The 24,661-nt window shown below is 44.1% G+C and overlaps 1 protein-coding gene across 3 annotated transcripts in view; it reads left to right on the forward strand.

The window, feature by feature from the left end:
- Positions 1-2,236: 2,236 nt before the first annotated feature.
- The window catches only part of FGD3 (FYVE, RhoGEF and PH domain containing 3), a 192,338-nt gene continuing 169,913 nt past the window's right edge, over positions 2,237-24,661 (forward strand). For 2 of the 3 annotated variants that reach the window (XR_003092674.1, XM_025197126.1), the window contains exon 1: positions 2,237-2,303. Coding sequence is in view for 2 of the 3 variants with exons in the window: in XM_025197126.1 (XP_025052911.1) it covers positions 2,255-2,303 (49 nt within the window). In the remaining variant the exon portion in view is untranslated. Of the gene's footprint in view, positions 2,304-10,330; positions 10,486-24,661 lie in introns of those variants that run through there. The other variant, XM_006017994.3, reaches the window with a different exon arrangement.

The raw sequence follows: 24,661 nt of genomic DNA on the forward strand, positions 1-24,661 counted from the left end.
GCAGCACTTAACACAACATAAGGGGCTGTGCAAGAGGCATTAGGCAGAGAAGAGATTTCAGGCTAGTAAGTGCAAAATGAGATGGCCAGATAATTTATTGTATTAAGTAGGGCAAGTGTCATGGGTATTTGAAAAGCCAGAGAACAAAAATAAATCACTTTTCAGCAGTGTGTTGGACACCAGGAAACTCAAGCAGGGGGTTGCTGACTTAGAAAATTGCTGTTGGGGGAATAGCTCTGTTCGCTGTTCCACAACAATATAGTTCAAGATCAAAACTGGGGTTCAAATTAGATATAGAAATTATTTTTCTTGTTTCCTTAAAAAATTCCCAACTTGCACCTGGGGTGGTTGCCTTTAAATAGCTGATCTCTGTATAAAGAAGTTGGTAAAGTGCTTTGGAATCCTTTTCTTGACTAAAAAGCATTTAATAAATAGAAGATGTATGTTATTAAATCTGCTAATTGTAATAGGTTCTATTTTGAAGTCCAAGATGAAAAGTCTGCAAATGATACATTTGATACAAGCGTAGCATAACTTTCAGAGGCCTTTATACAAACCCTGCTTTACTTGTTGCAATGCACAGCTTAATAGGGAGTAACTAAACATGTTCCTTGTAATGATAAAACTATATTTTTTCTACCTCTTGGTAGAGGCAGATATTCTGGTTTATTATGTCAAGGAAGTATGTCATAGCTTGTTCCCAGCTTGATAATTGAGATAGTTGAGCTCTTATGACTGAAGGAGAAATTATCACTTCAGTGAGGTGTAACCTTTCCCTTTGCAGTAAAGCAAAAGGCATTTTGATGCAGTTTACGTGAATGTATACACATGTTCAAATACATGAAAAGACTGCTGAACAAAAGTTTGAATGCAAGATTTTCATACATCATTTGTTGTTGTTAATCTCAGTCTCTTCATTACTATATAAAGCAAAATTTTTCTCTTGGATGAATGGATTGAAAATTGGTATAAAATAATTTAAAATGCTGTAACAATAGGAAAAGTTTTATTACTGCATATGGCTATATTGCGATATCTCCTTAGAATGCAACATACATTCTACTCTTCTTTCTAGAATCAGCAGTGTTTTAATGTGAGGTATTGGCACAGAATCCCAAGCTCTCAAAAATTTAAAAGAGTCCTCTATTACTGGACTAGGTTCTGCCACCATTTCCTATTGTCTCCTGAGCAGTCCCACTGATTCCTATGGGACTGTTCAGGTAGTAAATGACTCCAGTCCATATAAGAGTGCCAGAACCTAGCCCACTTATACAAGAATGGGAATAAATCTGTTTAGAGCAAGGGTATCAAACATATGGCCCTCAGACTGGATCCAGCCTGTGGGTCAGGCTGTGGACCAAGACCATGCACTGGCCCCAGCCCCATACACTGATCGCAGGTTGCAGGCAACACAGGGGGCTGGTTGGGGCACCATACACAGCTCATGCCCTGGACCCCCAGAGCCATGTACAGCACTGGGTCCAACCCATGCACCATAGGGAGCGTGTGTCCTGTGCCGGCTCCAAGGATTGCATGTACAACGAGCCCCGGGCCCAGCATGCGCTACCCATGGCATGCAAAGCTGGATAGGTCATGTGCACTACACATGGGGCCAGCACATGGCACAGGCTGCCTGCAGCACATGGGCTGGACCTGACAGTGCACATTTTTTATTTTTTTATTTAATATATTTCACGTTCCAGGTCAAATGGGCCAAATCAGTTCCAAATCAGATTGATTGAGCAGAACTCAATCATTCCAAAAACCATATTGATTGAGCAGGCAGAACTCAATTGTTCTAAACACCATGTATGACTCTACAACCGGCGAGCATCCTCCATCCCAGATCTATCACCCGGGGACTTCAGATACTCCCAAATCCATTGGCAGGCATCCTACGTGCAGGCCCAACCCCAGAGGTCTTGGGGTTCTGATGCCCTAAGAAACTACAGGCAAGCATCCTCTCCATCCCAGACTCTTTAGTCTGGGACTTCAGATACTCCCTACACTCAAGCTTAGCCCACAAGAGGCTGAGAAGCGAGGAGTCCAGGGCACAGGTTGTATGTGGTGCCCTGGACTGACCTCCTGAGGTACCTGCAGCAGCTGGTCCACCCCAAACACTGGGTGAGTTTGACACCCCTGGTTTAGAACATCAAGCACTCAGAGTTGTTTGGAATGCATGCCATTTTCTATAAATATAACTGCATACTATTGTACTTAAAGAGGCAAACCAGCCTACCTCCACATAAGGACCATGGCTCAGACTAGTTCGCATAACCCCTTTCCACCTGGTGTGGGGCCAGGTAAATCTCGGACTTTTTTTAATAAAGGGAAGAAGGTGAGAGTGAGTAAAGAGGAGGCGGCCTTTGATCTTAAAAATCTCAGTATATTTAATTTACAATGGTAGCTGTAGAATTTCTCTGCTTCACTGTAGCATGAAGAGCAAGTAAGTTCTTTGAAAGACCTGAAGTTATGCTTGGAATCACTGTAATTTAAATTTTTTAAGGGGACAATTCGTTGGCAAATGTATTCACTGCTCAGTTCAAATGAATTTGTATGGTGGTATGTTGTGTTTTCTTCATTCTCCTTGCATTAAATGCCATTATGGTTACTAAACTGTTTGGATAGTGTCTACTCTTTGCATACTACTAGACAATTTCTGCAAAACTGCATATTATGTTTTCATCAGAGTGTGACTGGTGCAGGGACTTGATGTTATACTGCTAGTGATGTAGTACCAATATTTAATAAGGGATCCGACAGAAATTCTCACCCTGTATGCCAGAGGTGCATGTATTATACAGAGTTTGTGGGGGAGGAAGGACTGGGATTTACGTAACTGTAAGTAGCATAATTATGATACCAACAACACAAGCGCGCATATATATATATATGAGACTGCATTTATTTATTTAACTGTATTATAGAGTTACTGACCAAGACCAGGGAGCTATTTGTTTTAGGTCTTATACACACACAGTCAGACATTTCCTCTCTCCAGGAGCTTAAAATCCAAGTAGACAAGACAGACTGGAAACTTTTGTGCTTTGAAGAGAAGCATAAAAAATTCTATCACTGGTTTAGTGATGGAATTGTAACAAAGAGCTCCTGAAAAGTCCTTCATCACATCACTGTGAATAGTTGGTTGGAGAACCAAAGGGAAAATAGCATTGGAAAATATGGCCTCAAAGGTAACATTTTCTTACTTTTTTGTTCCCTTATCCAAGGACTTTTTAATAATGCTTTGGATTAAAAAATGCTCAACTTGGAATGTATCAAAAGAAGTAAATGTGATTGAGCATTTTTCAGTGGTGCTGTACTGCAGCACTCTCTTTTAATAAGAAACAGCACTCTCCACCCCCATAAAAGGTGGATGAATATATCTAAAAATGAAGCATGAATGTTAAATTAACAGTATCAGACTACACCTTTAAATTTATAGGATTATTGAAGAGACTAACAATCAGGATAGGTTTTTTTTTTAATTAGTCTTGCTAATGGTCTTGCTAAAGCTATTTATAGTTAAGAGTCTTTTATAATGCGAACCCGTTCTCCGTGTGTATGTGTATGTGAAATGACAAGTCACTTACCACAAGCTATTTAAAAGTTTGTGTTTAATATTGAGCTCCACTGAAAACCATAGGAAATGAGTCTATAAATTTTTTTTTTGTTCTGATAAAGCCAAAACAAAAGTTGTAAAGTCAAATGCATGTAAGTATGCATATCATGTTATTGTGCTACATAAGAGAGTAAGCATTTTCCCTTTTTGTTGCCTTTCCCTAATTTTTTAGAAGACTGTAGTAAGTGCATAAAACCTGTAGAAAGTTCTTGTTAGTGTGAGTTCAAAGTTTATCATGACTGTGTATGAAATAAAAAACCGCAGGCCTAGCGCATCAGACTATGCTAGTGCTGATTATAATTATACCTCCACAGACCTAACCCATCTTCTTTAACTCCTCTTATGGGCTAGGGACAGACCTTCAAAAGGCCTGAGCCTGAATTATTTCAGTCTTTGCAGGTTAGTCTAACCTCCCTAGGTAGAACCAGTTTGCAACCACACAGACATTCTCCCTGGACTGAAGAAATGCAGCCCCATGCCTGCAGTGGCTCAGGCCAGAAGCTGAGGCGTGCTAAAGCAGCCCTCCTTTCTCTTCGATAGTGCTGAGCTGAGGGGGTGGGGGGAGCATGGCCAGGCCCCGGTAGGATGCTCTGATTAGGGCGGCCTGCCTGCACCACCCCAGGTTTTTCCCCACTCGCTGTTCAAGGGGGTGGGCGTGTTGCCAGGTCTCAGCCCGGGGCTAGCACTCTGAGGCAAAGCGGGGGTATGCAGTGTGTGCATCTGTTGATGATATGGAGCTTTTCAATCTTTCTCTCCCTGCTTCTTCATCCTGTCTGCAAACATGATAGGTGAGGGAGCCAGCAGGGAGCTGATAACATAATGTTTATCAGCCTATCAACAAAACAAAAGCCTCTCTCATTAGTTCAAACTCTTCTTAAAAACAGCTTTTTCCAAGGAAGGAGCAGAGGGATGTTACCAGCTGACCTTTTGATTAGCTTCAAAAAACCCTAAGCAGATATTGTTGTGTCTGCCCGTCCCAGTGAAATTGGAGATGCACACACACAGACACCTCTCAGCATTAGCTAGCATACCACATGCCTAGTAGGGGTGTGTAAAACAGGCCCTATTTGATTTGGATATGTTCCGAATCGGGGACGGTGATTCAATTAGTTGATTTGGATCACTGTTCCCGATTCAATTCGGCCGAATCCGAATCTGAAGATTTGATGCTGATGCGGAGAATCAGCAATTCAGACGTAGACACAGCTTTAAATGCTTTTTCTATATACCTCAAGGCACCAGGTGTGGCTCATAAATGCTGCAATGGTGGGGCCAAAGGAGCGTCCTAGAGGAGTGCAGGAGGGCCCCTGTGTGCTTGGCAGCAAACCTGGAAGTGGACCGGAAGTAGTTCTGGTCCACTTCTGGGTCCGCCAGCGAGCACGCCGGGGGGCCCCCCCCATGCTCCCCTGGCTCGGTGATCAGCCACGGGGGGCCCTGGGTGACCCCCCAGACCCAGGAAGCATCAATTGCCAAGCCGGGAGGGGCGCCGGGGGCCTCCTGCACGCTCTCCAGTGGACCCGGAAGTGGACTGGAAGTGCTTCTGGTCCACTTCTGGATCTGCTGCTGAGTGTGCTGGGGACCCCACTGTGTTTCTGTGGGACACTCCATGCACCCCAGCATCTCAGAATTCACGAAAAAACTTTTAAAGCTGTGTTTATGTCTGAATCGCCGAATCTTTCTGAATCAATTTGGAGGGTTCTGATTAGATTCAGAGAGATTAAAGGGTCCTCTGATTCGATTCAGATTCAGAGACTCGGTCACCGAATCGGGCTGAATCTCTGCAGAATCGAATCAGGGATCGAAGCTTTGTACAGCCGTAATGCCTAGGGTCTGTGGGGCTAGGGTCTGTGCTGTGGGAGATATGAGGGAGGAAGGGGGGATCCCTGCTTGAGCAGTGAGGTGGGGTGGGGCAAGGGGAAGCCAAACAGATGCTGCTTTACCTGCAGTCTCCTCCAGAGCTCTGGCTAGGGAGCAGAGGGGCGGGGCCTGTCCTGTTCTCTGGAACAGACAGCCCAGCCCTTGGCTGCAAAGCATCTGGGATGTTAACTTAAACCAGGAAGGGGTCTGGGACAGACATTGCATAAAACAGTTTGACCCAAAACAGTTAAGTCTGATAATACATTCAATCAGGTTTATCTTAAACCAGTTTCAGCCATTTTGAAACAGATTTATGTGCACTGAACTTATGTTTTGTTACAGATTTAAACCAGTTTCTGATCACTTAAATTGGTTTATGTGTAATGTCTGTCCCTAGCCATGATGTTTCTCTGTTGTGATTTTTCTCTCAGCCTCTTTCTCATCAATTCCCTAGTTATCTTGCCTCTCTGTAGATCATGGAAGGAAGAGGTTGTCATTTGAAACTTTAAAAAGGCAGTTTAGGTTCCATCTATAAGAACTGTATTCACTGTAGAATTCCATTATTGACATCTTTTGTAAACTTAATCTTACGCTATTAGTAGTTCCTGCATATAATGAGGTAACACTGATATACTAAACGTTTCATGGTATAGTCAGGTATAAAATACATGTTGTTACATATGTCTTTTTTATTTTTGCTGAAAATATTCAAGGATGGTTTTCTTTTGAGTATTTACTAGCAGTTTTGTATAAATTGGAGCTATTTGGGTAATTATTTCAGTAGCTTCATCTTTCTACCATGCTGCAGGTATCTGAGCACCTCCAACTTCAACTTTTTGGGTGTCTTAAAAAGAAAATTGTTGTAACAGATTGCAGGACACCAAACATAGTAGGACAAATTGCATCCCTGTTTTAACACCTGATTTATGTTTACTTTCATAGACTTACTGCCAGGGCAGATTTGGCTCATAAAGGTTGTTTGGGAAGTTCAGATCTCAGTCCCTATACTATGGGATTATTACAACCAGTAAAATGTGGCTGGCCTAAACTAACAATTAGGCCAGATACAGATATTATATATAAACTGGTATAAGTGATCAGAAACCAGTCTAAACCTGTAACAGAACAGAAGTTCAGTGTACATAGACTGGTTTAAAAACGGTGGAACCTGGATGGATGTAGTATCAGATTTAATCAGTTTAGGTTAGAACAGCCCCCCAGCAGCCGATTTGCCAATGGCAAACCCTGAAGTGCCACCGGTACTTCTCTCAGCGCCCCCACAATCTCAGGAGGGGCATTGGCTGTCACCCCCCACTCCCTGGCTGGCAAGGGCCAAACTCAGTGGGGGCATGTGCCCCCCTGTAGTCCCCCTACACGTCGCCTCTGGGGCAGGGTGTGTGTGTGGGGTGCAGAGGGGAGGGTCGTGTGTGTGAGAGGGAGAGTGAGAGTGCAGGAGCGAGGGGGATAGATAGTAGGGGTATATGAAACGGGCTGTATTTGATTCAGATTTGGCCTGAATTGAGGACAGTGATTCGATTGTTGATTCAGATCACTGTCCCCGATTCAATTCAGTCAAATCCGAATTTGAAGACGCGATGCTGATTCAGAGTATCAGCAATTCAGCCATAGACACAGCTTTAAATGTTTTTTCTAAATTCCTCAAGGTACCAGACACGGCTCATGAGTGCTGCGATGCTGGGGCGGATGGAGTGTCCCACAGGAGCATGGAGGAGGAGGGGGCGTGTGCTCGGTGGTGAACCCAGAAGTGGGCCAGAAGTACTTCTGGTCCACTTCTGGGTCCACCACTGAGTGTGTGGGGGCCCCCCCATGTCCCCCTGGCTCAGCGATTAGCCGCAGGGGGACCCCGGGTGCCCCCAGACACAGGGGGCACCCGTCACTCCCAGAAGTGGACCAGAAGTGCTTCTGATCCACTTCCAGGTCTGCTGCTGAGCATGCTGGGGACAACCCCCCCTCCCCAATGCTCCTGTGGGATGCCCCATCTGCCCCACCATCACAGCATTCACGAGCCACCTGGTACCTAGAGGTATGTAGAAAAAACATTTAAAGCTGCGTCTATGTCCAAACCGTCGAATCTTTCCAGATCTCTTCTAATCGATTCAGAGGTTTCCAATTCAATTTGGAGAGATTAAAGGGTCTCCTGATTCGATTTGGATTCGGAGATTTGCCCACCAAATTGGGCCAAATCTCCATCAAATTGAATCAGCGACCAAAATTTCGCACAGCCCTAATAGATAGGGTGTGTGGGTGACGGAGGATATTTTTTTCCAAAACTCCACCCTTGTCTTTTTTTTGTCTTTCATTCCCCCCTTGGTTCTTTGCTTATTTCTAAAGCTCTTTGGACTGTGAAAGGTGCTGGCCATTGCAGAATGATGGAGATGACTGTTTAGCTCAGTTGGTTAAAGCAAGGGGTACCTGGGATGCAGGGGGTATGCACGGGCAGGCTGGTGGGTGGGGACGGACTGCACCCCAGGACGCACCAGCAGCATCTCCCCTGGTGCATTCCCATGCTTTGTTTCTTATCCGGGGGAGGAGGAGGGGTGCGCCGGGTGCCGCTGCCCCCACACAGCTCACCACAGCGCCTCCTCGCTCCCACCTCAGCTCGCTTTCTGTGCCCACCCCAGGAGCAGGGCCAGGAGGATGAGGGCAGTGGTACTTCTCTGTGGGCCACGCACATGCTACCCGGCCAGCTGGGTGGGGAGGGGGAGGGCTCGCATATGACGGCCACCACTGCCCTGCACTGCCACCACCGCTGTTGTGCCCCGTGCTGCTTTGCTGTGGTTGGTCACATGTGCGGCTCTGAGGGCTGCTGATGTGTCTCGCACCTCATGCACCTCCTGTCAGCAGCCCACAGAGCAGCATGTACAACTGGCCACAGCAAAGTGGTGTGGGGTGGCGGCAGCTGCTGTGTGCGAGGCTCCCCCACATCTGACTGCCCAGGCGGTGTGTGTGCAGACCACAGGGGTCACTGCTGCCCTCACCCCCCCAGCTCTGCTCCTTGGAGCAGGCACAGAGACACATTCCCCTCCATTCTCGATCTGGCCCCCCTCCAGCCACTTCCCTCTCCCCTAACCTGCCCCTTCCCCACACACACGCTTACCTGCTGGGGGTGTGTGTGTGTGTGTCTGTCCCCTGCCTGCCCAGCTGCAGCAGGCACATGGTGTCATGTGGCTCTTGGGCCAGAGGGGTGCAGAGTCCAGCCTGCAGCAGCAGCTGCCTCCGCTCTGCGCACAGAACTGGGGGGCATGTACCCCCTGGACTTCCACTGGAGTGCGCACAGTGGCAGGACCCCCCCACCCCTGCCAGCTCCTGGAAGAACCTCTCTCACGGCTCTGTCCCACACTCCTCCCTGGTTGTGCGGTGCCTGCCCCTGACCCGCTCCCTCCCTTACCACGGGGGCCTCGATCTGCTGCCCTGAAAAACATATAAAGGGGTACATGAGCTGAAACATTGAGGCAGAAAGGGGTATGTTTGTTAAAAAAGGATGAAAATCCCCTGGGTTAAAGCATGGTGTTAATAACACCAAGGTCGCAGATTTGATCCCTGTTTTCAAGGTACCTTCTAGCCTTACTTCTCTGTGAAATGTTTCTATGAGATGTTGCCATTCCCTCTCCTGGCAGCCAGGCCATGCTGGGCTTCTCCTTTAAAAAAAAAAAATCTTTTTAATTTTTCCCCTTCAGATTGCCCCATAGTGATGATTTCCATTTGCCCTGCTCTCCTACAGTGCTGGGGAGCTATGCTTTCCTGCCCCCCACTCCCCGCGCGGCAGCTGTCTCCCAGCCTAGCTGGGGTGGCTTTTTGCCATGTTTGGCTTGTGTGCTTCTCTGTGCTGCAGTACAAAGGACCAGGATGGTAGGCCAGACGGGGGTGATGTGTAGATGTATGAGAACTCCCCTGTGCCTCCTGTGAGCACATTCAGCAGTCCCCCGGCAGCCCAGGGAGGCTACGGGTCATGCTGGGAGGCATGCTTGAGCCTCCCCACCATGCTGGACTTTGGTCAGTGCAGGCAGTTTCATACCTCCGCCCTCACACACCTAACACATTCACAGCTTAAGTTAGAAACCCATGCTAGTTTGAGTGATTCTACCTTTGTCTTTTTGAATGTCTGTACTTAGCCTTAGTGTAAATACTGGCATTGCTTTAAGAAGAGGTGCACAGGGTTCTGGCATCTTGGTTATAACCTAAATACATCTGAGCTAGTTAAGTCTAGGTGCAAGTGGCAGCTTCTTGACCCTGTACTACACAGCCCTTTCTGGCCAGATAGCATTAGTTCAGTTGTACCAGTCAGGAATTCACATGCTAGCCCACTTGCAGCTTGCATGAAAGGATCCATGAGTTCAGTGGCTTTTTGGCCAGATTCAAGTCTCAATTTCTCTTCCCCCACATCAGTACAGCAAAAGGCAAACCAAGAAGACTTACTTCTAACTTGAAATAAACATAAAAGCACATAAAAGCTAGGAATATAACTTGTGAAGTTCAAGGTTTTCAGAAGAATGCACACTCACAGCATAGATCAGAAGCCGTGCCTCATTTACTGTACTGCAGTGCGGCCCATCACCAGTGCCTGATCCTGACTCATCTGCTTAAGAGCATTCTCTTTTTTTTTTTTATTAGATCCAGTTCAATTTAGGCAGTGAACACATCTGTCCTGGTAGAATTAATTGAAAAACTGGGGCAAATATTTCTTAATTATTTTTCAAAGATATTTCCTTTTTTCTTCCCCTCAGACTTTTACATTTCCAAAGTCCAAAAATAGTTCAGTGATCTTTTAGTCCCTAGGAAGTGGTCTGAGAGCTTTCCATGACTTTACATGCACCACTTTACTGCCATCAGCTACTAAGAATTGTTGGTCTCTAGCACAGCTGGCTAAACATGCCGAAAGTCAGAGACTCGAAAAAAAAAAAAAAAAAGAGGTGGGAGGAATTTTAAATTTCTTAAGAAGTTCTGACAGCTGTAATGACCCAGAGTGGATTAGAATATGCAGCTGAAAGGTGAGAATGACATGGCTTGTTAACAGCATCCTGAGTTCTCCCGGTGTCATCAAAATGAATGTTAATAGAATTCAGAGGAAAGGTAAACCACCCCCTTCCCTTCTATTAAATTGTGAGACTGCTGATTCTACTAGTATTGACCCACTCAGGTGTGTCTATCAAATATTTGAAAAAAAGGACAAGTGTGCTGTTTTTTGGTGAGTGGACATAATTTCTCAGAATATTCAATAAATGGTAACCAAATATACAAGTATTTCCATCTCCCCTGTCTGTTTTCCTGAATGTGATTGATATGCTAATTTTTTCTATGATAACTGACCCCTATTTTTTAGAACAATTCCTCTAACTTTGCACTTTTTCTAACCTGATGCTATCAATAGCAGCTACCAACAAATGAGCAATTAATTCATCATTTTGTTGCATGTGCTTATCTCTGTAAGGAAGCCCCAGAAGGATTATCAAGTGATCATTTGGTAATAAATAAGCAGCAGTCTGTGTTATGTGGTTACATTTATTTTCTAGCTGAAAGGAGGGAAGTGTGAAAGCTGCATTTCTTGAGTGTTGCACCTCTGATAAACCTTTCTTTTTTGTTAGGAAACAGAAAGAGCTTATCCCTGTAGCTGTAGGATTGGGTCTTGGGGAGCACTGGGCTGGGTGCATGCTGTGCATCCTGAGTCTGCTGACATGCTCCAGACCTGGAAGTTCAACACCAAGGTTGCTTGGACTTGTTCTCAACAGCTGGTGTGTGACTGCAGACCTGAATGCAGCTAGTGGGCAGCCTGCACAGCTGGAATGTGCCTGGTACATGTGGTGTGCTCAGCTCAATGCCTTAGATTTTTTTTCTGATGTAGGATTGTATTGCCTGCTTGCATCACTGTGGAGTACAATATACAGCATACATCTGTTGCTGTTAGTTGTTGATTATGTTTGCATTTAAGCAGAAGGGACTAAAAAGGATCTCCTAAGTCACTGAGACCAGTCTTCTACTATTGAGGACAACCATATAATTCCATTCCTAAAGTTATCAAGTCCCAGCTAAAAAGCAGTTTGTTTTTTGTCCCTACTATTTTAAAAGGCTTTTCCAAAACCGAGGGGGGAGGGTTGTGTTTGTATGTACACATACATACACACAGTGAGCTTCTGGAAAAACTCCATATGCTATACACACACATACACACTACATATATGTAATCCTTTCAGAGAAAAAGATAACAAGTTAGTCTGACTCAATCAACTTTCTGTAGATCCATGTTACACTTTATCTGTTATTTTTTTCCTGCTGTGGTTTTAATTATGCTTCCTTTCAAAATTTGTTTTAAAATCCTACTTGCTATTGAGGTCAGGAATGAGGCTGTGGTTGCCCTGGTCAGTTTTCCCCTCTTCCTAAATATAAATAATATATTCACTGTTCTCTAACCATATAGCACTGTCCTAACTTGATATATTTATTAAAATTACCTGCTACCTGTAAAGGTTTCATGTACTAGATGTTTTGTGATGCTGTAATGGAGATTATCAGGGCCCCTCCATGTTAGCACTATTAATGTTTTGCATCCATCCTGGACATGGCAATTTTATTTCCATATCAGTATTTCCATTAACAGTCCTTCCTTGCTTCCTTCCCCATGTTCAACACTATTGTCCTTATTAAAAACTGAGGCCAAGCGTTCAGTTAGGTTTTGGGCCTACCTAGATTATCTTTAATCTTCACTTTATCCTCACTGTAAAACATGCTTCTTGTTCTTCAGCTATATAAATAAAAAGAGACCAAGGAAAGATGTTTTTCTTGTTTGTTGTAATATCCTTTTCAGTGTTTGACTCAAATCAACAATTCTCACTCTTATGTCTGCACTTCTTGCCTTCTAAGATGCAACTTTCTTTGATTAACCCATTTCCCTGTCCCATGTAGGCACTGTTTTAATATCCTTTGGAAGTAGTCATTTGTTCAGTTAGGTTTTGACCTGTTCCTTACAAGTTTATTTCCCTTGCACAGTGTATACAAATCCCAGGTTTTATATCTTTGATTTAAAGAAGTCTCAACAGAATTCAAGTCCCCAAACTCTTTACTAACAAGATTCCTGAGCCCTTTTGAAATAGAGTACCTTCATTTCAGACCTACTTCTGTTTCTTCATCCATTTAAAATGACTTAGTCTCTGGTAATTTGATACCGGGTTATATTCTATCACAAGCTTCTGTATAACTTTCTTGCTTCTTACTAAAACTAATTCTAAAATATCATCACCTCTTGTTGGTTCGATGGCTATTTGATAAGAAATTAATCAGCTGTTATATCCAAGAATATCTGTGCCCTACCATTCTTAGTAGTGTTTGTTCTCCAGACTGTAACTGGGAAGTTCATACTCCACAATGATAGTTCCCAGCAACATTTATCTTTGGCATTGCAAAGAGTTCAGTCCAAATCCTGATCTAACCATGAATATCTGCAACAGACTCCTAGCACTACCCTTGTAGAATCTCGCTGATAACCTCCAAAGTGATTTTGTTCCAAACAGAATCTCTGGTATTCATGCTATTCCTTCTTGCTTGATTACAGTCAGTCAAGTCCCTCCATTTTGTTGAGCATTTTGTTGAACAGGCTCCTTGCATTAGTATACAGCCAAATTAGTATACAGGCACAGTTCTTTTAGTATTCATATCACCTATTTAACTGCTCATCCCACTAGTATTTTCTTTTTCCTTGCTCTGTCTTGTTCTTTCTCCTACCCCTGGGACAACCTTTACCCATTCCTGTATCCTTTTCCTTTGTAACACCAGATCTGGGGTTGCACAAGTGTATCCCAAACTTCTCCCTTTATTTCCTTTTCATGCCAGCCCTGATTTCAGAAGGACAGAACACCAGTTGCTCAGATGAAGCCCATTCATCAAAAAGAGTCCAGTTTCTGTGGGTAGATGTCACAACATTTTCCTTATTGTTCCAGTCCATGTATTAATATTTATTATCTTGTCACATCTTCAACTTCCTTCTCTAGGGTCTGGAAGAAATCCAGTGAAGATCACTGGAGCCTCTGCTTCTTTGAGCATCTTCCTTCGCTTGGAATAGCTTAATCCTCAATCCATTCCACTGACAATCTGGCAGGATCATTTAATTCTAATAATTACCTTTTCTATTGGAATACTTTCCAACCTCTGGTCCATATCTCAACCATGTTCCTGACAAGGAGCCATCCTGGTGAAAAGCTTGTTGATTCTTCTTAACAAGAAGGCCTCAGTTCTCAGACCTGCCTCTTCCTAGTGTTGGGTGTGAATCTTAGGTCCTCTCCCTTCTATTCTGTTCTTCTTTCAATCTTCAGATCATTCTGTCTCTCCTGTATACAATCTTTATTCCTCCTCAGGTGCTCTGGTCCTTGGATATCTCAATTGTCTCTTTCCAGTTTCTTGCCAGGCTAGCTGCTTTTCTGGTTTGCCATCCAATCTTCTATTTGTTTCTGTTTCTTTTCATAGCAGTGAAACAAACCTGTTCCTCAGCTGCTTCTCCAGTCTCTGTGGCTCTCCCTTCTTACTTAGAGGTCTGCCTTCCAGGTTCTTTTGATCAGCAAGAGTTTTCATGGCTTGAGAAATCCATACATCCTCTTCTCTCCTTTTTCATGTCCTCAAAATCCCTGTCTGAAGTCCACCAGCATTTCCACCTGATTTTCATATCTCCTTTTCCATGAGTTTTATTAGGTGATACCTTAGGTAATAATGGCTTTGCCTTTACCCAATCATGGGTAATGTTCATCCTGCAACTTCTGCTTCCAGTCTTTTTGATGTCTCAGCAGCAATTTGGGCTCTGTTACTCTTGCCTCAGTTGCTATCCTTGCCTTTTCTTTGGTCATGGTTGCCAAGACAGAAGAAACAAAGTCCCTTGTTTAGTGCCCTTTGCTAGCTGGGCTTCCTTAGTTGTGGCTGCTTGGCTTTTTAAACTGTTAGCCTAAGGTAGCCCCAGTCCCTCATTTAGGATTGGTAGGAAGCCTCCCCTATGCCTTCACACCCCCTTCTCAACACCTGGCACCCTGCAGTTTACACACTACAGTCAAGACACAGAGTCTGCGAACTGCAACCAAGCAAACAAATTCACTAACCTTCAAGGAATTAAGAATTGCTGCCCCTTCACAAAAGTTGAGTCCCACAGAAAGTCCGTGACTTGCTATTTTCTGCTTGCTGGTTCTGCTAGGGCTGTTCTTGCTTCATAAGGCTTTGCTTAGCTCATCACTGCTACCATGTTTATTTGAAGCAGTTCATGTCTATGGCATTTTGTGTTAGGACTTCTGGTTCTACTATGAAGTGTTCCTTGAATTTTGCTCAGGGGGCGGAAATTAATGTAAGTGGTTATGAGGCTTGGAATGGACTGACACTGGCACGCACTAGGAGTCACGGTCTGTGTGATTTTGGTGCAGTGTAATTAGACTAACAAATCTTATATTTACAGCAGTGTCATCATACATATCAGATTAAGCCTTTGCTGTTTAAACCTTGTTAATTGACTTGCACTTAGAACTGTGGGTAATGAATGGCACTTTGAGGGACCAGCTAAGTTGTAACAGCCCCTCTGTGCCCTCCCTCCAAACTAGACAAATTCTACAAGAGGGCATAAGCCATCGGTGTTAGCCTTAAACCAGTTATGTTGACACAACTACTTTTTCCAGTTAGAAGGCAAGAGGAATCTGTGCAAGTGGCTTTGTACAAAGGTCACTGATGGTTCATGGGAGTCTATGTGCACAAACAGGTAGACCATGTCTTCATATCTCATTGGCTAAGCCTCACCATGTATGTCTACAGTCACTGATGCAGAGGGACACTGGAGAATCTTCTCTAGGTTGCTCCTGCCTGGCCACAACAGCACCATGTTCTCTGGTGAGTGCCTGTGTTCATCTATAGATAGAATATGACCCCTGATAGGTAGTTTTATTCTTCCTAATGTGGTTGCTTTCCTGAAACCATTTGCAGAAGTAAAAATGGGTCATTTCCTATATTCATTAAATACAGTGACTCCAACCAACAGAAGCAGCTAGAGGAGGGGAGGAAGGGGGGGAGCTGGGAGAGCCCAGCCCTTTCTTCCAGCATTTGGCTGGATCCAGAAGCAGCAGAGGAGATAAACTCCGCATAGCGGGGCACTGGAATCCAGGTAGTTCTTCCCTTCCTTTGCCTCGCCTTCTGCTTCTTGTGGCGCCGGGGTTGGGGAGGAAATGCAGATAGAAGCCATCTAGAGTAGTGGTTCCCAACCTTGGGTCACGAACCAAATGAGGGTCGCAGGGGCAATGTCGGCAGTGCCGCACACAAACAACGAGCCGTGCAGGAGCTCCCCCGCCCCCAGGCCACCACCACTGCTGCTGCACTCAGCTCCCAGCAGTGGGTCAGAGCAAAAAAAAGGTTGGAAACCACTGATATAGAGACTCTGGCTGGTAGGAGCAGCTGCTGAAGCAACCCTAACAAGGACCTTTAGGGAACTTCCTTCAGGTTTGACTGATCTCTCTGCCCTGCTGTAATTGGCTGTTTTCCTCCAACCCTTTCCAGTCTCTGTCACCGCTGATTCACTTAAGGCAAGCTTATCTCCAGACCTGTCCCTCATCCAGATGTCAAGCAAATCCCAGGATGTCATGCTCCCATTGTACTCGGCCTTGGTGAGGCCACAGCTGGAGTACTGCAGCCAGTTTTGGGCTGCATAATTCAAAAACGATGTGGAGAAGCTTGAGATAGTCCAGACCAGAGCCACGTACATGATCAGAGATCAGGAAAGCAGACCTTATGATGAGAGGCTGAGAGCCATGGGACTCTTCAGCCTGAAAAAGCGCAGGTTTAGGGGTGATATGGTGGCCACCTATAAGTTTATCGGGGTGCTCACCAGGGTCTGGGGGAATGTCTGTTCACCAGAGCGCCCCAAGGGATGACAAGATCGAACAGTCACAAACTCTTCCATGACCATATCAGGCTGGACATAAGGAAGAACTTCTTTACTGTCTGAGCCTCCAAGGTCTGCAATAGACTGCCGCCGGAGGTGGTTCAAGCACCTACTTTGAACGCCTTCAAGAGACATTTGGATGTTTATCTTGCTGGGATCCTATGACTCCTGCTGACTTCCTGCCCCTGGGGCAGGGGGCTGGACTCAAAGATCTTCTGAGGTCCCTTCTAGCCCTAATGTCTATGAAATCTATACTTTCTTCTCCCCTGCCCATCTTGCCCCCCTCCCTTCATTTTTTCCATTGATTTTATCACCCTCCCAAAAAAGAAATATGGATCTAATATACCTTTGCTACCATCATACTGTTTACTTTGCTTTGTGTGTTAAACCTTTTCTCCCCACCTCTTGCCATATTTTGTCTGGTTACACCTTCAGCTCCTCAGGGAAGTACCTGTAGGGCTGCCATAATAAGAAAGATAAATAATATTCAGGTAACACACATGGCTATGCTATACTTGACAAGTTCTTCCTGTGAGACATTGTGGTAGCTGCATGACCTGAAACTTACCTGTTGCCTTAAATATATTCCTCTAAAGGTTTCATTTCAGCTCATGCCTATAAAGGTTAGAGCTTGTTTTTTTCTTTCTTTTTTTTTTTTTTAACCAGAGGCTTAAAGTCTCTGTGCAAAAATGCATGTGTGCAGCTACTGTAACTAATATTATTGGAAGGGCAAATATTATCTGTATGGATTGTTAGTGCAAAATTCTGATTTGGTTGAGAAATTCTGGTGTGTGTAAAGGCACATATAGCTGCCTGATTGCACATGCATTTTGGCACAAGTGGGGCCCTTAGAAATCATGTCATGGGAATTAAGATACTGACTTCAGTCCTTGCTGTACCCAGTTAGGTATGTAGATTGCAGGGTTCTGGACCAGGGGCATAATACCATGCTTGTGTTGTAGTATCATGGCATCCTAACAGCTTGAGAGACTGTTTTTGTGTTGCTACATATCCCACAAAAGGAGACTGCTAACAGGATGCTTTCTCTAATGACATTTGCACTCTGGAATGCTGTCCTGTCCTGGTCCCAGTATCCTTGGATTTCCTTACAGAATACATTTTTTTGCTGGCCTTTGAGGAGGAGGGGAAGAGCATCTTTGCAGACAGGCTTCCTAACCTAGTGAGGAGGGCTTAAACTAGGTTCTCCAGGGGATGGAGACCAAAGCCCTGAGGTAAGTAGGGGAGTGGGAGACCTGGAGGAAGAGTAAGCAGGAGGGGACAACAGGGGAGGTGCTCTCATACTTCCTCAGAAATCAGGCCAATCAACTAGTTACCTCAGGTGCCTGTACACAAATGCACAGAGCCTGGAAAACAAGCAGGAAGAATTGGAAGTCCTTGCACAGTCACGGCACTATGATGTGATTGGAATAACAGAGACCTGGTGGGAGCTTGCATGACTGGAGCACTGTCCTGGATGGGTACAAACTGTTCAGGAAGGACAGTTGGGGAGAAGAGGAGGAGTTGCACATTATGTAAAAGAGCCACATGATTGCTCAGTGCTCCAGTGTGAAGCTAGGCCTGTTGGGAGTCTCTGGGTTAAGGTGATAGGGGAGAGCAACTAGGGTGATGTCGTAGTGTGGGCCTGGTCTAGACTGCCAGACCCAGAGGAAGTGGTGGATGAACTTTCTTCAAACAGCTAGTGGACGTTTCCTGATCACAGGTCCTGGTTCTCATGGGGGGACTTCAATCCCCCTGATGTGCTGGGAAGGCAGCACAGCAGTACACAGGCAATCCAGGAAGTTTTTGGAGAGTGTCAGGGGCAACTTCTTGGTGCAAGTGCTGGAGTGGCGAACTAGGGGCCATGCTCTTCTTGACCTGCAGCTCACAAATGGGGAAGAATTGGTGGGGAATGTAGTAGTGGATGGCAACTTGGGCAGCAGTGACCATGAGATGATTGAGTTCAGGATCCTGAAGAAAAGAAGGCTGGAGAGCAGCAGAGTAAGGACCCTGGACTTCAGAAAAGCAGACTTCGACTCGCTTAGGGGACCCATGGGCAGGATGCTGTGGGAAACCAGTCTGAGGGGGACAGGAGTCCAGGAGAGCTGGCTGTACTTGAAAGAAGTCTTACTGAGAGTGCAGGAACACACCATCCCGATGCTCAGGAAGAGTAGCAAGTATGGCAGAAGACCAGCTTGTTTTGGCAGGGAAATCTTCAGTAAAGTACATCACAAAAAGGCAGCATATTAAAAGTGGAAACTAGGACAGATAACTAGGGAAGAATATAAGAGTATTGCTTGGGCATGCAGAGATGAAGTAAGGAAGGCCAAAGCGCAATTGGAGTTGCAGCTAGCAAGGGAGGTGAAGGGTAACAAGAAGGGTTTCTAAAAGTATATTGGTAGCAAGAGGAGGATCAGGGAAAGCGTGTGTCCCTTACTGAAATGGGGGAGGCAATCTTGTGACAGAGGATGCAGAAAAGGCTTAAGTGCTAAGTGGCTTTGTGGCCTCAGTTTTCACAGGCAAGGTCAGCTCCCAGACTACAGGCATCACACTTTGGGAAGGAGGAAGGTGAGCAGCCAACAGTGACAAAAGAACAGGTAGGGGCCTATTTAGAAAAGCTGGAGATATACAAGTCCATGGGGCTGGACAGGATGCACCCTAGGGTGCTGAGGGAGTTGGCTGACGAGGTTGCAGATCCATTGGCCATCATCCTTGAGAACTCATGGCGATCAGGAGAGACCCTGGAGGAATGAAAAAGGAAATTATTTCCATAATTTAAGAAAGGGAAGGAGGAGGATCTAGGGAACTACAGACCAGTCAGCCTCACCTCAGTCCCTGGAAAAATAATGAAGCAGATCTTTAAGGAATTCATTTTTAAGCACTAGGAGGAGAAAAAGGTGGTAAGGACCAGTCAGCATGGATTCACCAAGGGCAAGTCAGGCCTGACCAACCTGATTGCTTTATATAATGAGGTGACTGGCTTGGGAAGACTGGTGGATGTGGTGTACCTTGATTTTAGCAGGGCTTTTGATACAGTTTCCCATGGCATTCTCACAGACAAGCTAAGAAAGTATTGGCTAGATGAATGGACTGTCAGGTGAACAGAAAACTAGCTGGAGCATTGGGCTCAGAGAGTAGGAAGCAATGGTTCGATGTCTAGTTGGCAGCTGGTATCAAGTGGAGTGCCCCAGGGGTCAATCCTGGGGCTGGTTTTGTTCAGTGTCTTCATCAGTGACCTGGAAATATCATAGAGTGCACCCACAGCAAGTTTGCAGATGACACCAACCTGGGGGAGTAGAAGATGCATTGGAGGGTAGGGCTAGGATTCAGTGACCTAGACAAATTGGAGAATTGGGCTAAAAAAAAAATCTCATGAGGTTCAAATGCTAAATCCTGGATTTAGGATGGAATAATCCCATGTACCAGGACAGGCTGAGGACTGACTAACTGGGCAGCAGGTCTGCAGAAAAGGACCTGGGGGTCACAGTGGACAATAAGCTGAGTATGATCCAGCAGTGTGCCCTTGTTGCCAAGAAGGCTAACGGCATACCAGGCTGCCTTGGTAGGTGTGTTGTCAGTAAGTCGAGAGAAGTGATAATTCCCCTCTATTCAGCACTGGTGAGGCCAAATCTGGAGTATTGTGTCCAGTTTTGGGCCCTCCACTACAGAAAGGATTCAGACAAATTGGAAAGAGTCAGCTGGAGGGTGACAAAAATGGTTCGGGGCCTGAGGGACATGACTTCTGAGTAAAAACTGAGGGAACTGGGCTTATTTAGTCTAGAGAAGAGGAAACTGAGAGGGGATTTAATAGCAGCCTTCAACTACCTGAAGGTGGCTCAAAAGAAGATAGATCTAGACTGTTCTCAGTGGTGGCAGATGACAGAACAAGAAGCAATGGTCTCAAGTTGCAGCAAGGGAAATTTAGGTTAGATAGTAAGAAGAATTTTCTCGCTAGGAGAGTAGTAAAACACTGGAACAGGTAACCCAGAGAGGTGGTGGAAGCTCCATCCTTGGAGGTTTTCAAAACCCAGCTAAACTTTAACTGAGATTATCTAGTTGGGGATGATCATCCTTTGAGCAGGGGATTGGACTCTATGGCCTCCCAAGGTCCCTTCCAACCCCTATTTTCTATGATTCTTTGAGTGTTGAGAGAGCTAAAAACTGCCCAATGAGCTGGAGTGGTGCAGGTGTGTTTAGAGCAGTGATTTTCAGCCATGGTGTTGTGAGGTCCTTCTAAGTGTGCCAAAAGGTGACACAGTATTAGCACTGTTAAATATGAAAAAACCTACATGATTCACGAGATAAACCCAGAGACCCAGAGATTTCCAAAAGAAATTTGTAGTGTCTAAAACATTCTGACCTATTGTGCTCTTTCTGAGTTCTTTGCAACAGAAGAATTTATCTTATTATTTTTCTGTAGTTAAATAGTGAGTGAAAGGTAAGAGTTGGCATTTTCCAAGGGATACTTTGAATCTATTGGGCAGTGCGTTGAGTCTAAAAAGGTTGAGAACTGCTGGTTTAGAACTCAGGATTGCTGAATGAAAATGTAAACACTTGGCAGAGTGCTCATAACCAGTTGCACCAAATTGAAAGAAAACAAATCCTAAAAATAGTGTTGATGAACTGGATGTCTTACAGAGTTTTTGACACCTGCTCACAAGTGCTGAAAAAGTAAGTATTGAGTTAATTACTGTGTGTGTTCTGCAACTTCTTTTCTTTTCTGATTCTTCATTATTCAGGGCAACTTCATAATGATAATAACAGCACTCAGTGGAGATTGTATTCATATGTGGGAGACTAGAGCTTTGGCTCCATCTTTCTAAATTAATGGACTCCAAATACTGTCTCCAAGCTATTTTCGAATTTTAGAAATGCAGACAGTGCCTGAAGCCACAAAATTTAAATTGTATTAGCCCCCTGCGCTGAGATTTCTCTGCCAGGTTTCAGTCGAGCATAAATTATTTTTGGTTGACTTTTAATGGAAATTCTGACAAGACCCAGCATGGGTGAGCATAGTTATAATATTTCAAGAACTGCTCTCATTGATTGCAAACAGATTAGGGCTGTGACATAGTGTTGGTTTTTTAACCTCATTTTCTGCATTTTTTTTCTAGAGTCTATTAATAGAAGCGTAGTCACTAATGTAATCTGTTTCTCAAACAATTTCTAAATATTCATGTTGATCATCAGTAATTGAAATGCTACCTGCATATTAATGAGATAATCGATCCCAAACCTTCCTGTATCCTAATTAGAGTCTCCTTAGTGCTGCAACAGGTTCATTCTCACCAACCTGTTTTTTTGTTTAATTTAAACACTAATTCCCCATTGTGAAAATGCAAAATATGCAAATAAACTCCTTTCAGGTCTTTGGTTGTTACTAATGTCTCTGGGAAAGCTCTCCTAAAGCAGCTGTTCCAAATGGCATTGCCTTTTGTTTCCCAGAGAACTTTATTTTTATGTAAAAAAAACCAAAACAACAACCAACACACAAACCCCACACACTGTGGTTTCTATCACATTAATTGAAAATGAAAGCAAGCACAGGTGTCATTTTGTTAGTAGCGGTAAGACACATTTTCTTCCCCAGCCTTCCTCTGTTGTACAGCCCCCATTCAGCCTGCCTTTAAAGCTTGTCTCCATTTAGTTGCAGCATTTGTCATCAGACAAGCCCCCTCCCCTTTCCACATTTATTTCCATGGTAACCCTTCCAAGGCATTCTGCAGGCTGAAAACTACTTTTGCTCTTTCATCATGCAAGCTGGCATTGTCAAGGGCTCCATGTATTCCTACAGCTTTGAATGAAGGGGGAAAAATGCTGAATTTGGATGGACAGTTATTATTTCAGAGTTCCTAAAGCGGAAAGGACCAAGTATCCTTCAAATGACCTACTGTTCATTCGCTGCTTAGTAAGGAAAAACAATCTTGCTTCATTAATTGATTAATTGATTAACTGGAGGGGTGGGGGCTATCAGAATTATCTTTCTGTGAAGGGAACTGGCCATTGCCTGAAACAGCTTCAAGGAAAAATGGGCAGATGGCTGGTCAGGCTCCGCTGGTGAACTGCTGGTAAGCTCTCATGCTGTGATCTGCTGCGAATCTCGCTTTCTCGTGGATTCTTTTAATGTCTTTTCAGGTATCATGTAGAAAATGGTGTCTTACACTCAGAGATTTGGCATCTGTTATCTTTTATCAGTACAGAAGTGGGCATATTCAGTAGCATTCAACAATGTGTTTTGAATGTAAGCAATTGGGAGTGTACTGTTCTCTGTGCGTCCTGCTTCAATGAGCTAGATGGATTTTATGGTCTCTACAGTGCATGCTTCTTAAAATCTGTTTCCACAGAAGATTCACATGGAGCTCTTCAGCGATTCTTTTATATTTTAAGCAGGGAAAGGGGATTTTTTTGCTATGTTGTACATCAGTAGTATGTGGAATCAACAGTCCTCCTAAGTAAAGGTAATTATTTCCAAGCAACATCTGCAAGACTGGAAGAATAAAAGGTTGTTTTCATAGTTGCTCATTTATAAGGTATTCTAAAAGCATAAACCAAGAAAGATGGTTTTGATATTATAATGGTAAGAAATGTTCTAAATAGTATCCTCTTCATATGTGGTAAATGGACAGTTATAGATTATTTTTTAATTCTGTATTCATATCTATCACGTTTTCCAAATACAGGAATCAGATAGCATAATAGTATTGATTAAATCTGCTAATGACACATGATCAAATAAGTCTGTTGATATTTTCATTGCAACAAACTGGCAGGATTTTACTTTAATTTTTTTATTTCATGGAGGGTAAAAATGTAGTTTTCCTTAAAATGTGGTCTGAAGTACATAATGGCTTTGGAGTCACCATGACAACACTGGACCTTATTTCAGAAATGTTTTCTCTCTCCTTTTTTTTTGTTCTGTTACTCTGAATCTTTATTAACACATTTCCTGGTATGGATAGAGAAAGAACATGTAGTATTTGTGGGTCTGACCTTTTTAACAAAAATATCCTGCTCTTTAAAATAAATTGTTCTTAAGGTTTATTGGTGAAAACCAGACAAATAACCTATATAATTGTCCCTAGATGTGGGGCCAGATTTAATGAAGAACATAAGTACCTGACATGGGATTTAGGTGTCCAGGTCCAAGGTGATGAAAAAACCCTGATTCCTGGCTAACTATGGAGTCACCTCAACTCCATAACACTGTTTGAGACATTAAAGTTCTCTTGGCCCCTGAGAGGTCTACTTCCGCTCTTGTGCAGAGGTGCCTTAGTCATGATAGGTCCAAGCAGCTTTCTGCCTAGCTCATGCCTAAGACTGATAGAGCTGTAGGATAGTGTTTCTCTGCCTAGGTGTCTGCAGGGCTGGCTACATGTGGTCTTCTTAGGACATGCCCAATATGTGAAGACAAGTTATGCTTCTGGCAAAATGCTGTAATAGCTGCCCCTTTCTTTTGCAGAAAGCTGGAGGAAGAGATGTCCCAGAGTTGCCCATAGTCTGGTGTTAAGAGCACTCTGTTATCAGATGAGACATGTAAATTTGAATCCCTTGAATCAAAGGTAGGAATTGTAATCCAGGACTTCCTCATCCTGGGAAAGTGCTCTAATCTCAAGGGTACTGTATAAGAGGGCATCATATTCTCCTTATTTTGAAAAAAAGGGATTTTAGTCCTGTTCTGCTTTCTTTTTTGGAAAGAAGAGTGTAGGTGTCCACCTCAGAGGGCTCTGGGGCATTGGTACTTGTGTGGATGGAGGCATCACCTTGTACTCTTGAATGATGTGTCTGTGCAGCTAGGTTTAAGATGCAAGCCTGTCTTCACAGCTTCCTCATGGGTTAGCTTTAGGCAGCTGTGTGCTGAATGCTTCCCACTCAGTGTGCTGGCTGTTCAGGATCCCACAGAGACACACATAACTCTGCTTAGGCAGTGTTCATAGCGGTTCTAACAGGGGCTCTGGATTTCATTATGGGACCCAGGCACCTAAAACTTAGATGTTGCAGCACCATGTCCTTTACTGGATTCTATTTTTATTAGATACTATATTCTGTTTTATTTTTCCTCGTCAAGTTGTCCAAGAGATTCACTGGCAGGATGCTATCTTATTAGAATGTAGACTGTCATGTAAAGACATTGGATCAGATGTGTCCATGACAGGAGAACTTGCACTTGAGGAAGGATCTGTAGGACGCAAGAAGCATCCTTATGTTCCCTTACAGAGTGAGTTTGCTTCAAATTCTTCTGACGGATGGCAGGATTCTTCCTCTCTGGGAGAAACAAAGGG

The sequence above is a fragment of the Alligator sinensis genome, unplaced genomic scaffold (genome assembly GCF_000455745.1).
Source record: "Alligator sinensis unplaced genomic scaffold, ASM45574v1 scaffold391_1, whole genome shotgun sequence".
Classification (NCBI taxonomy): domain Eukaryota; kingdom Metazoa; phylum Chordata; order Crocodylia; family Alligatoridae; genus Alligator; species Alligator sinensis.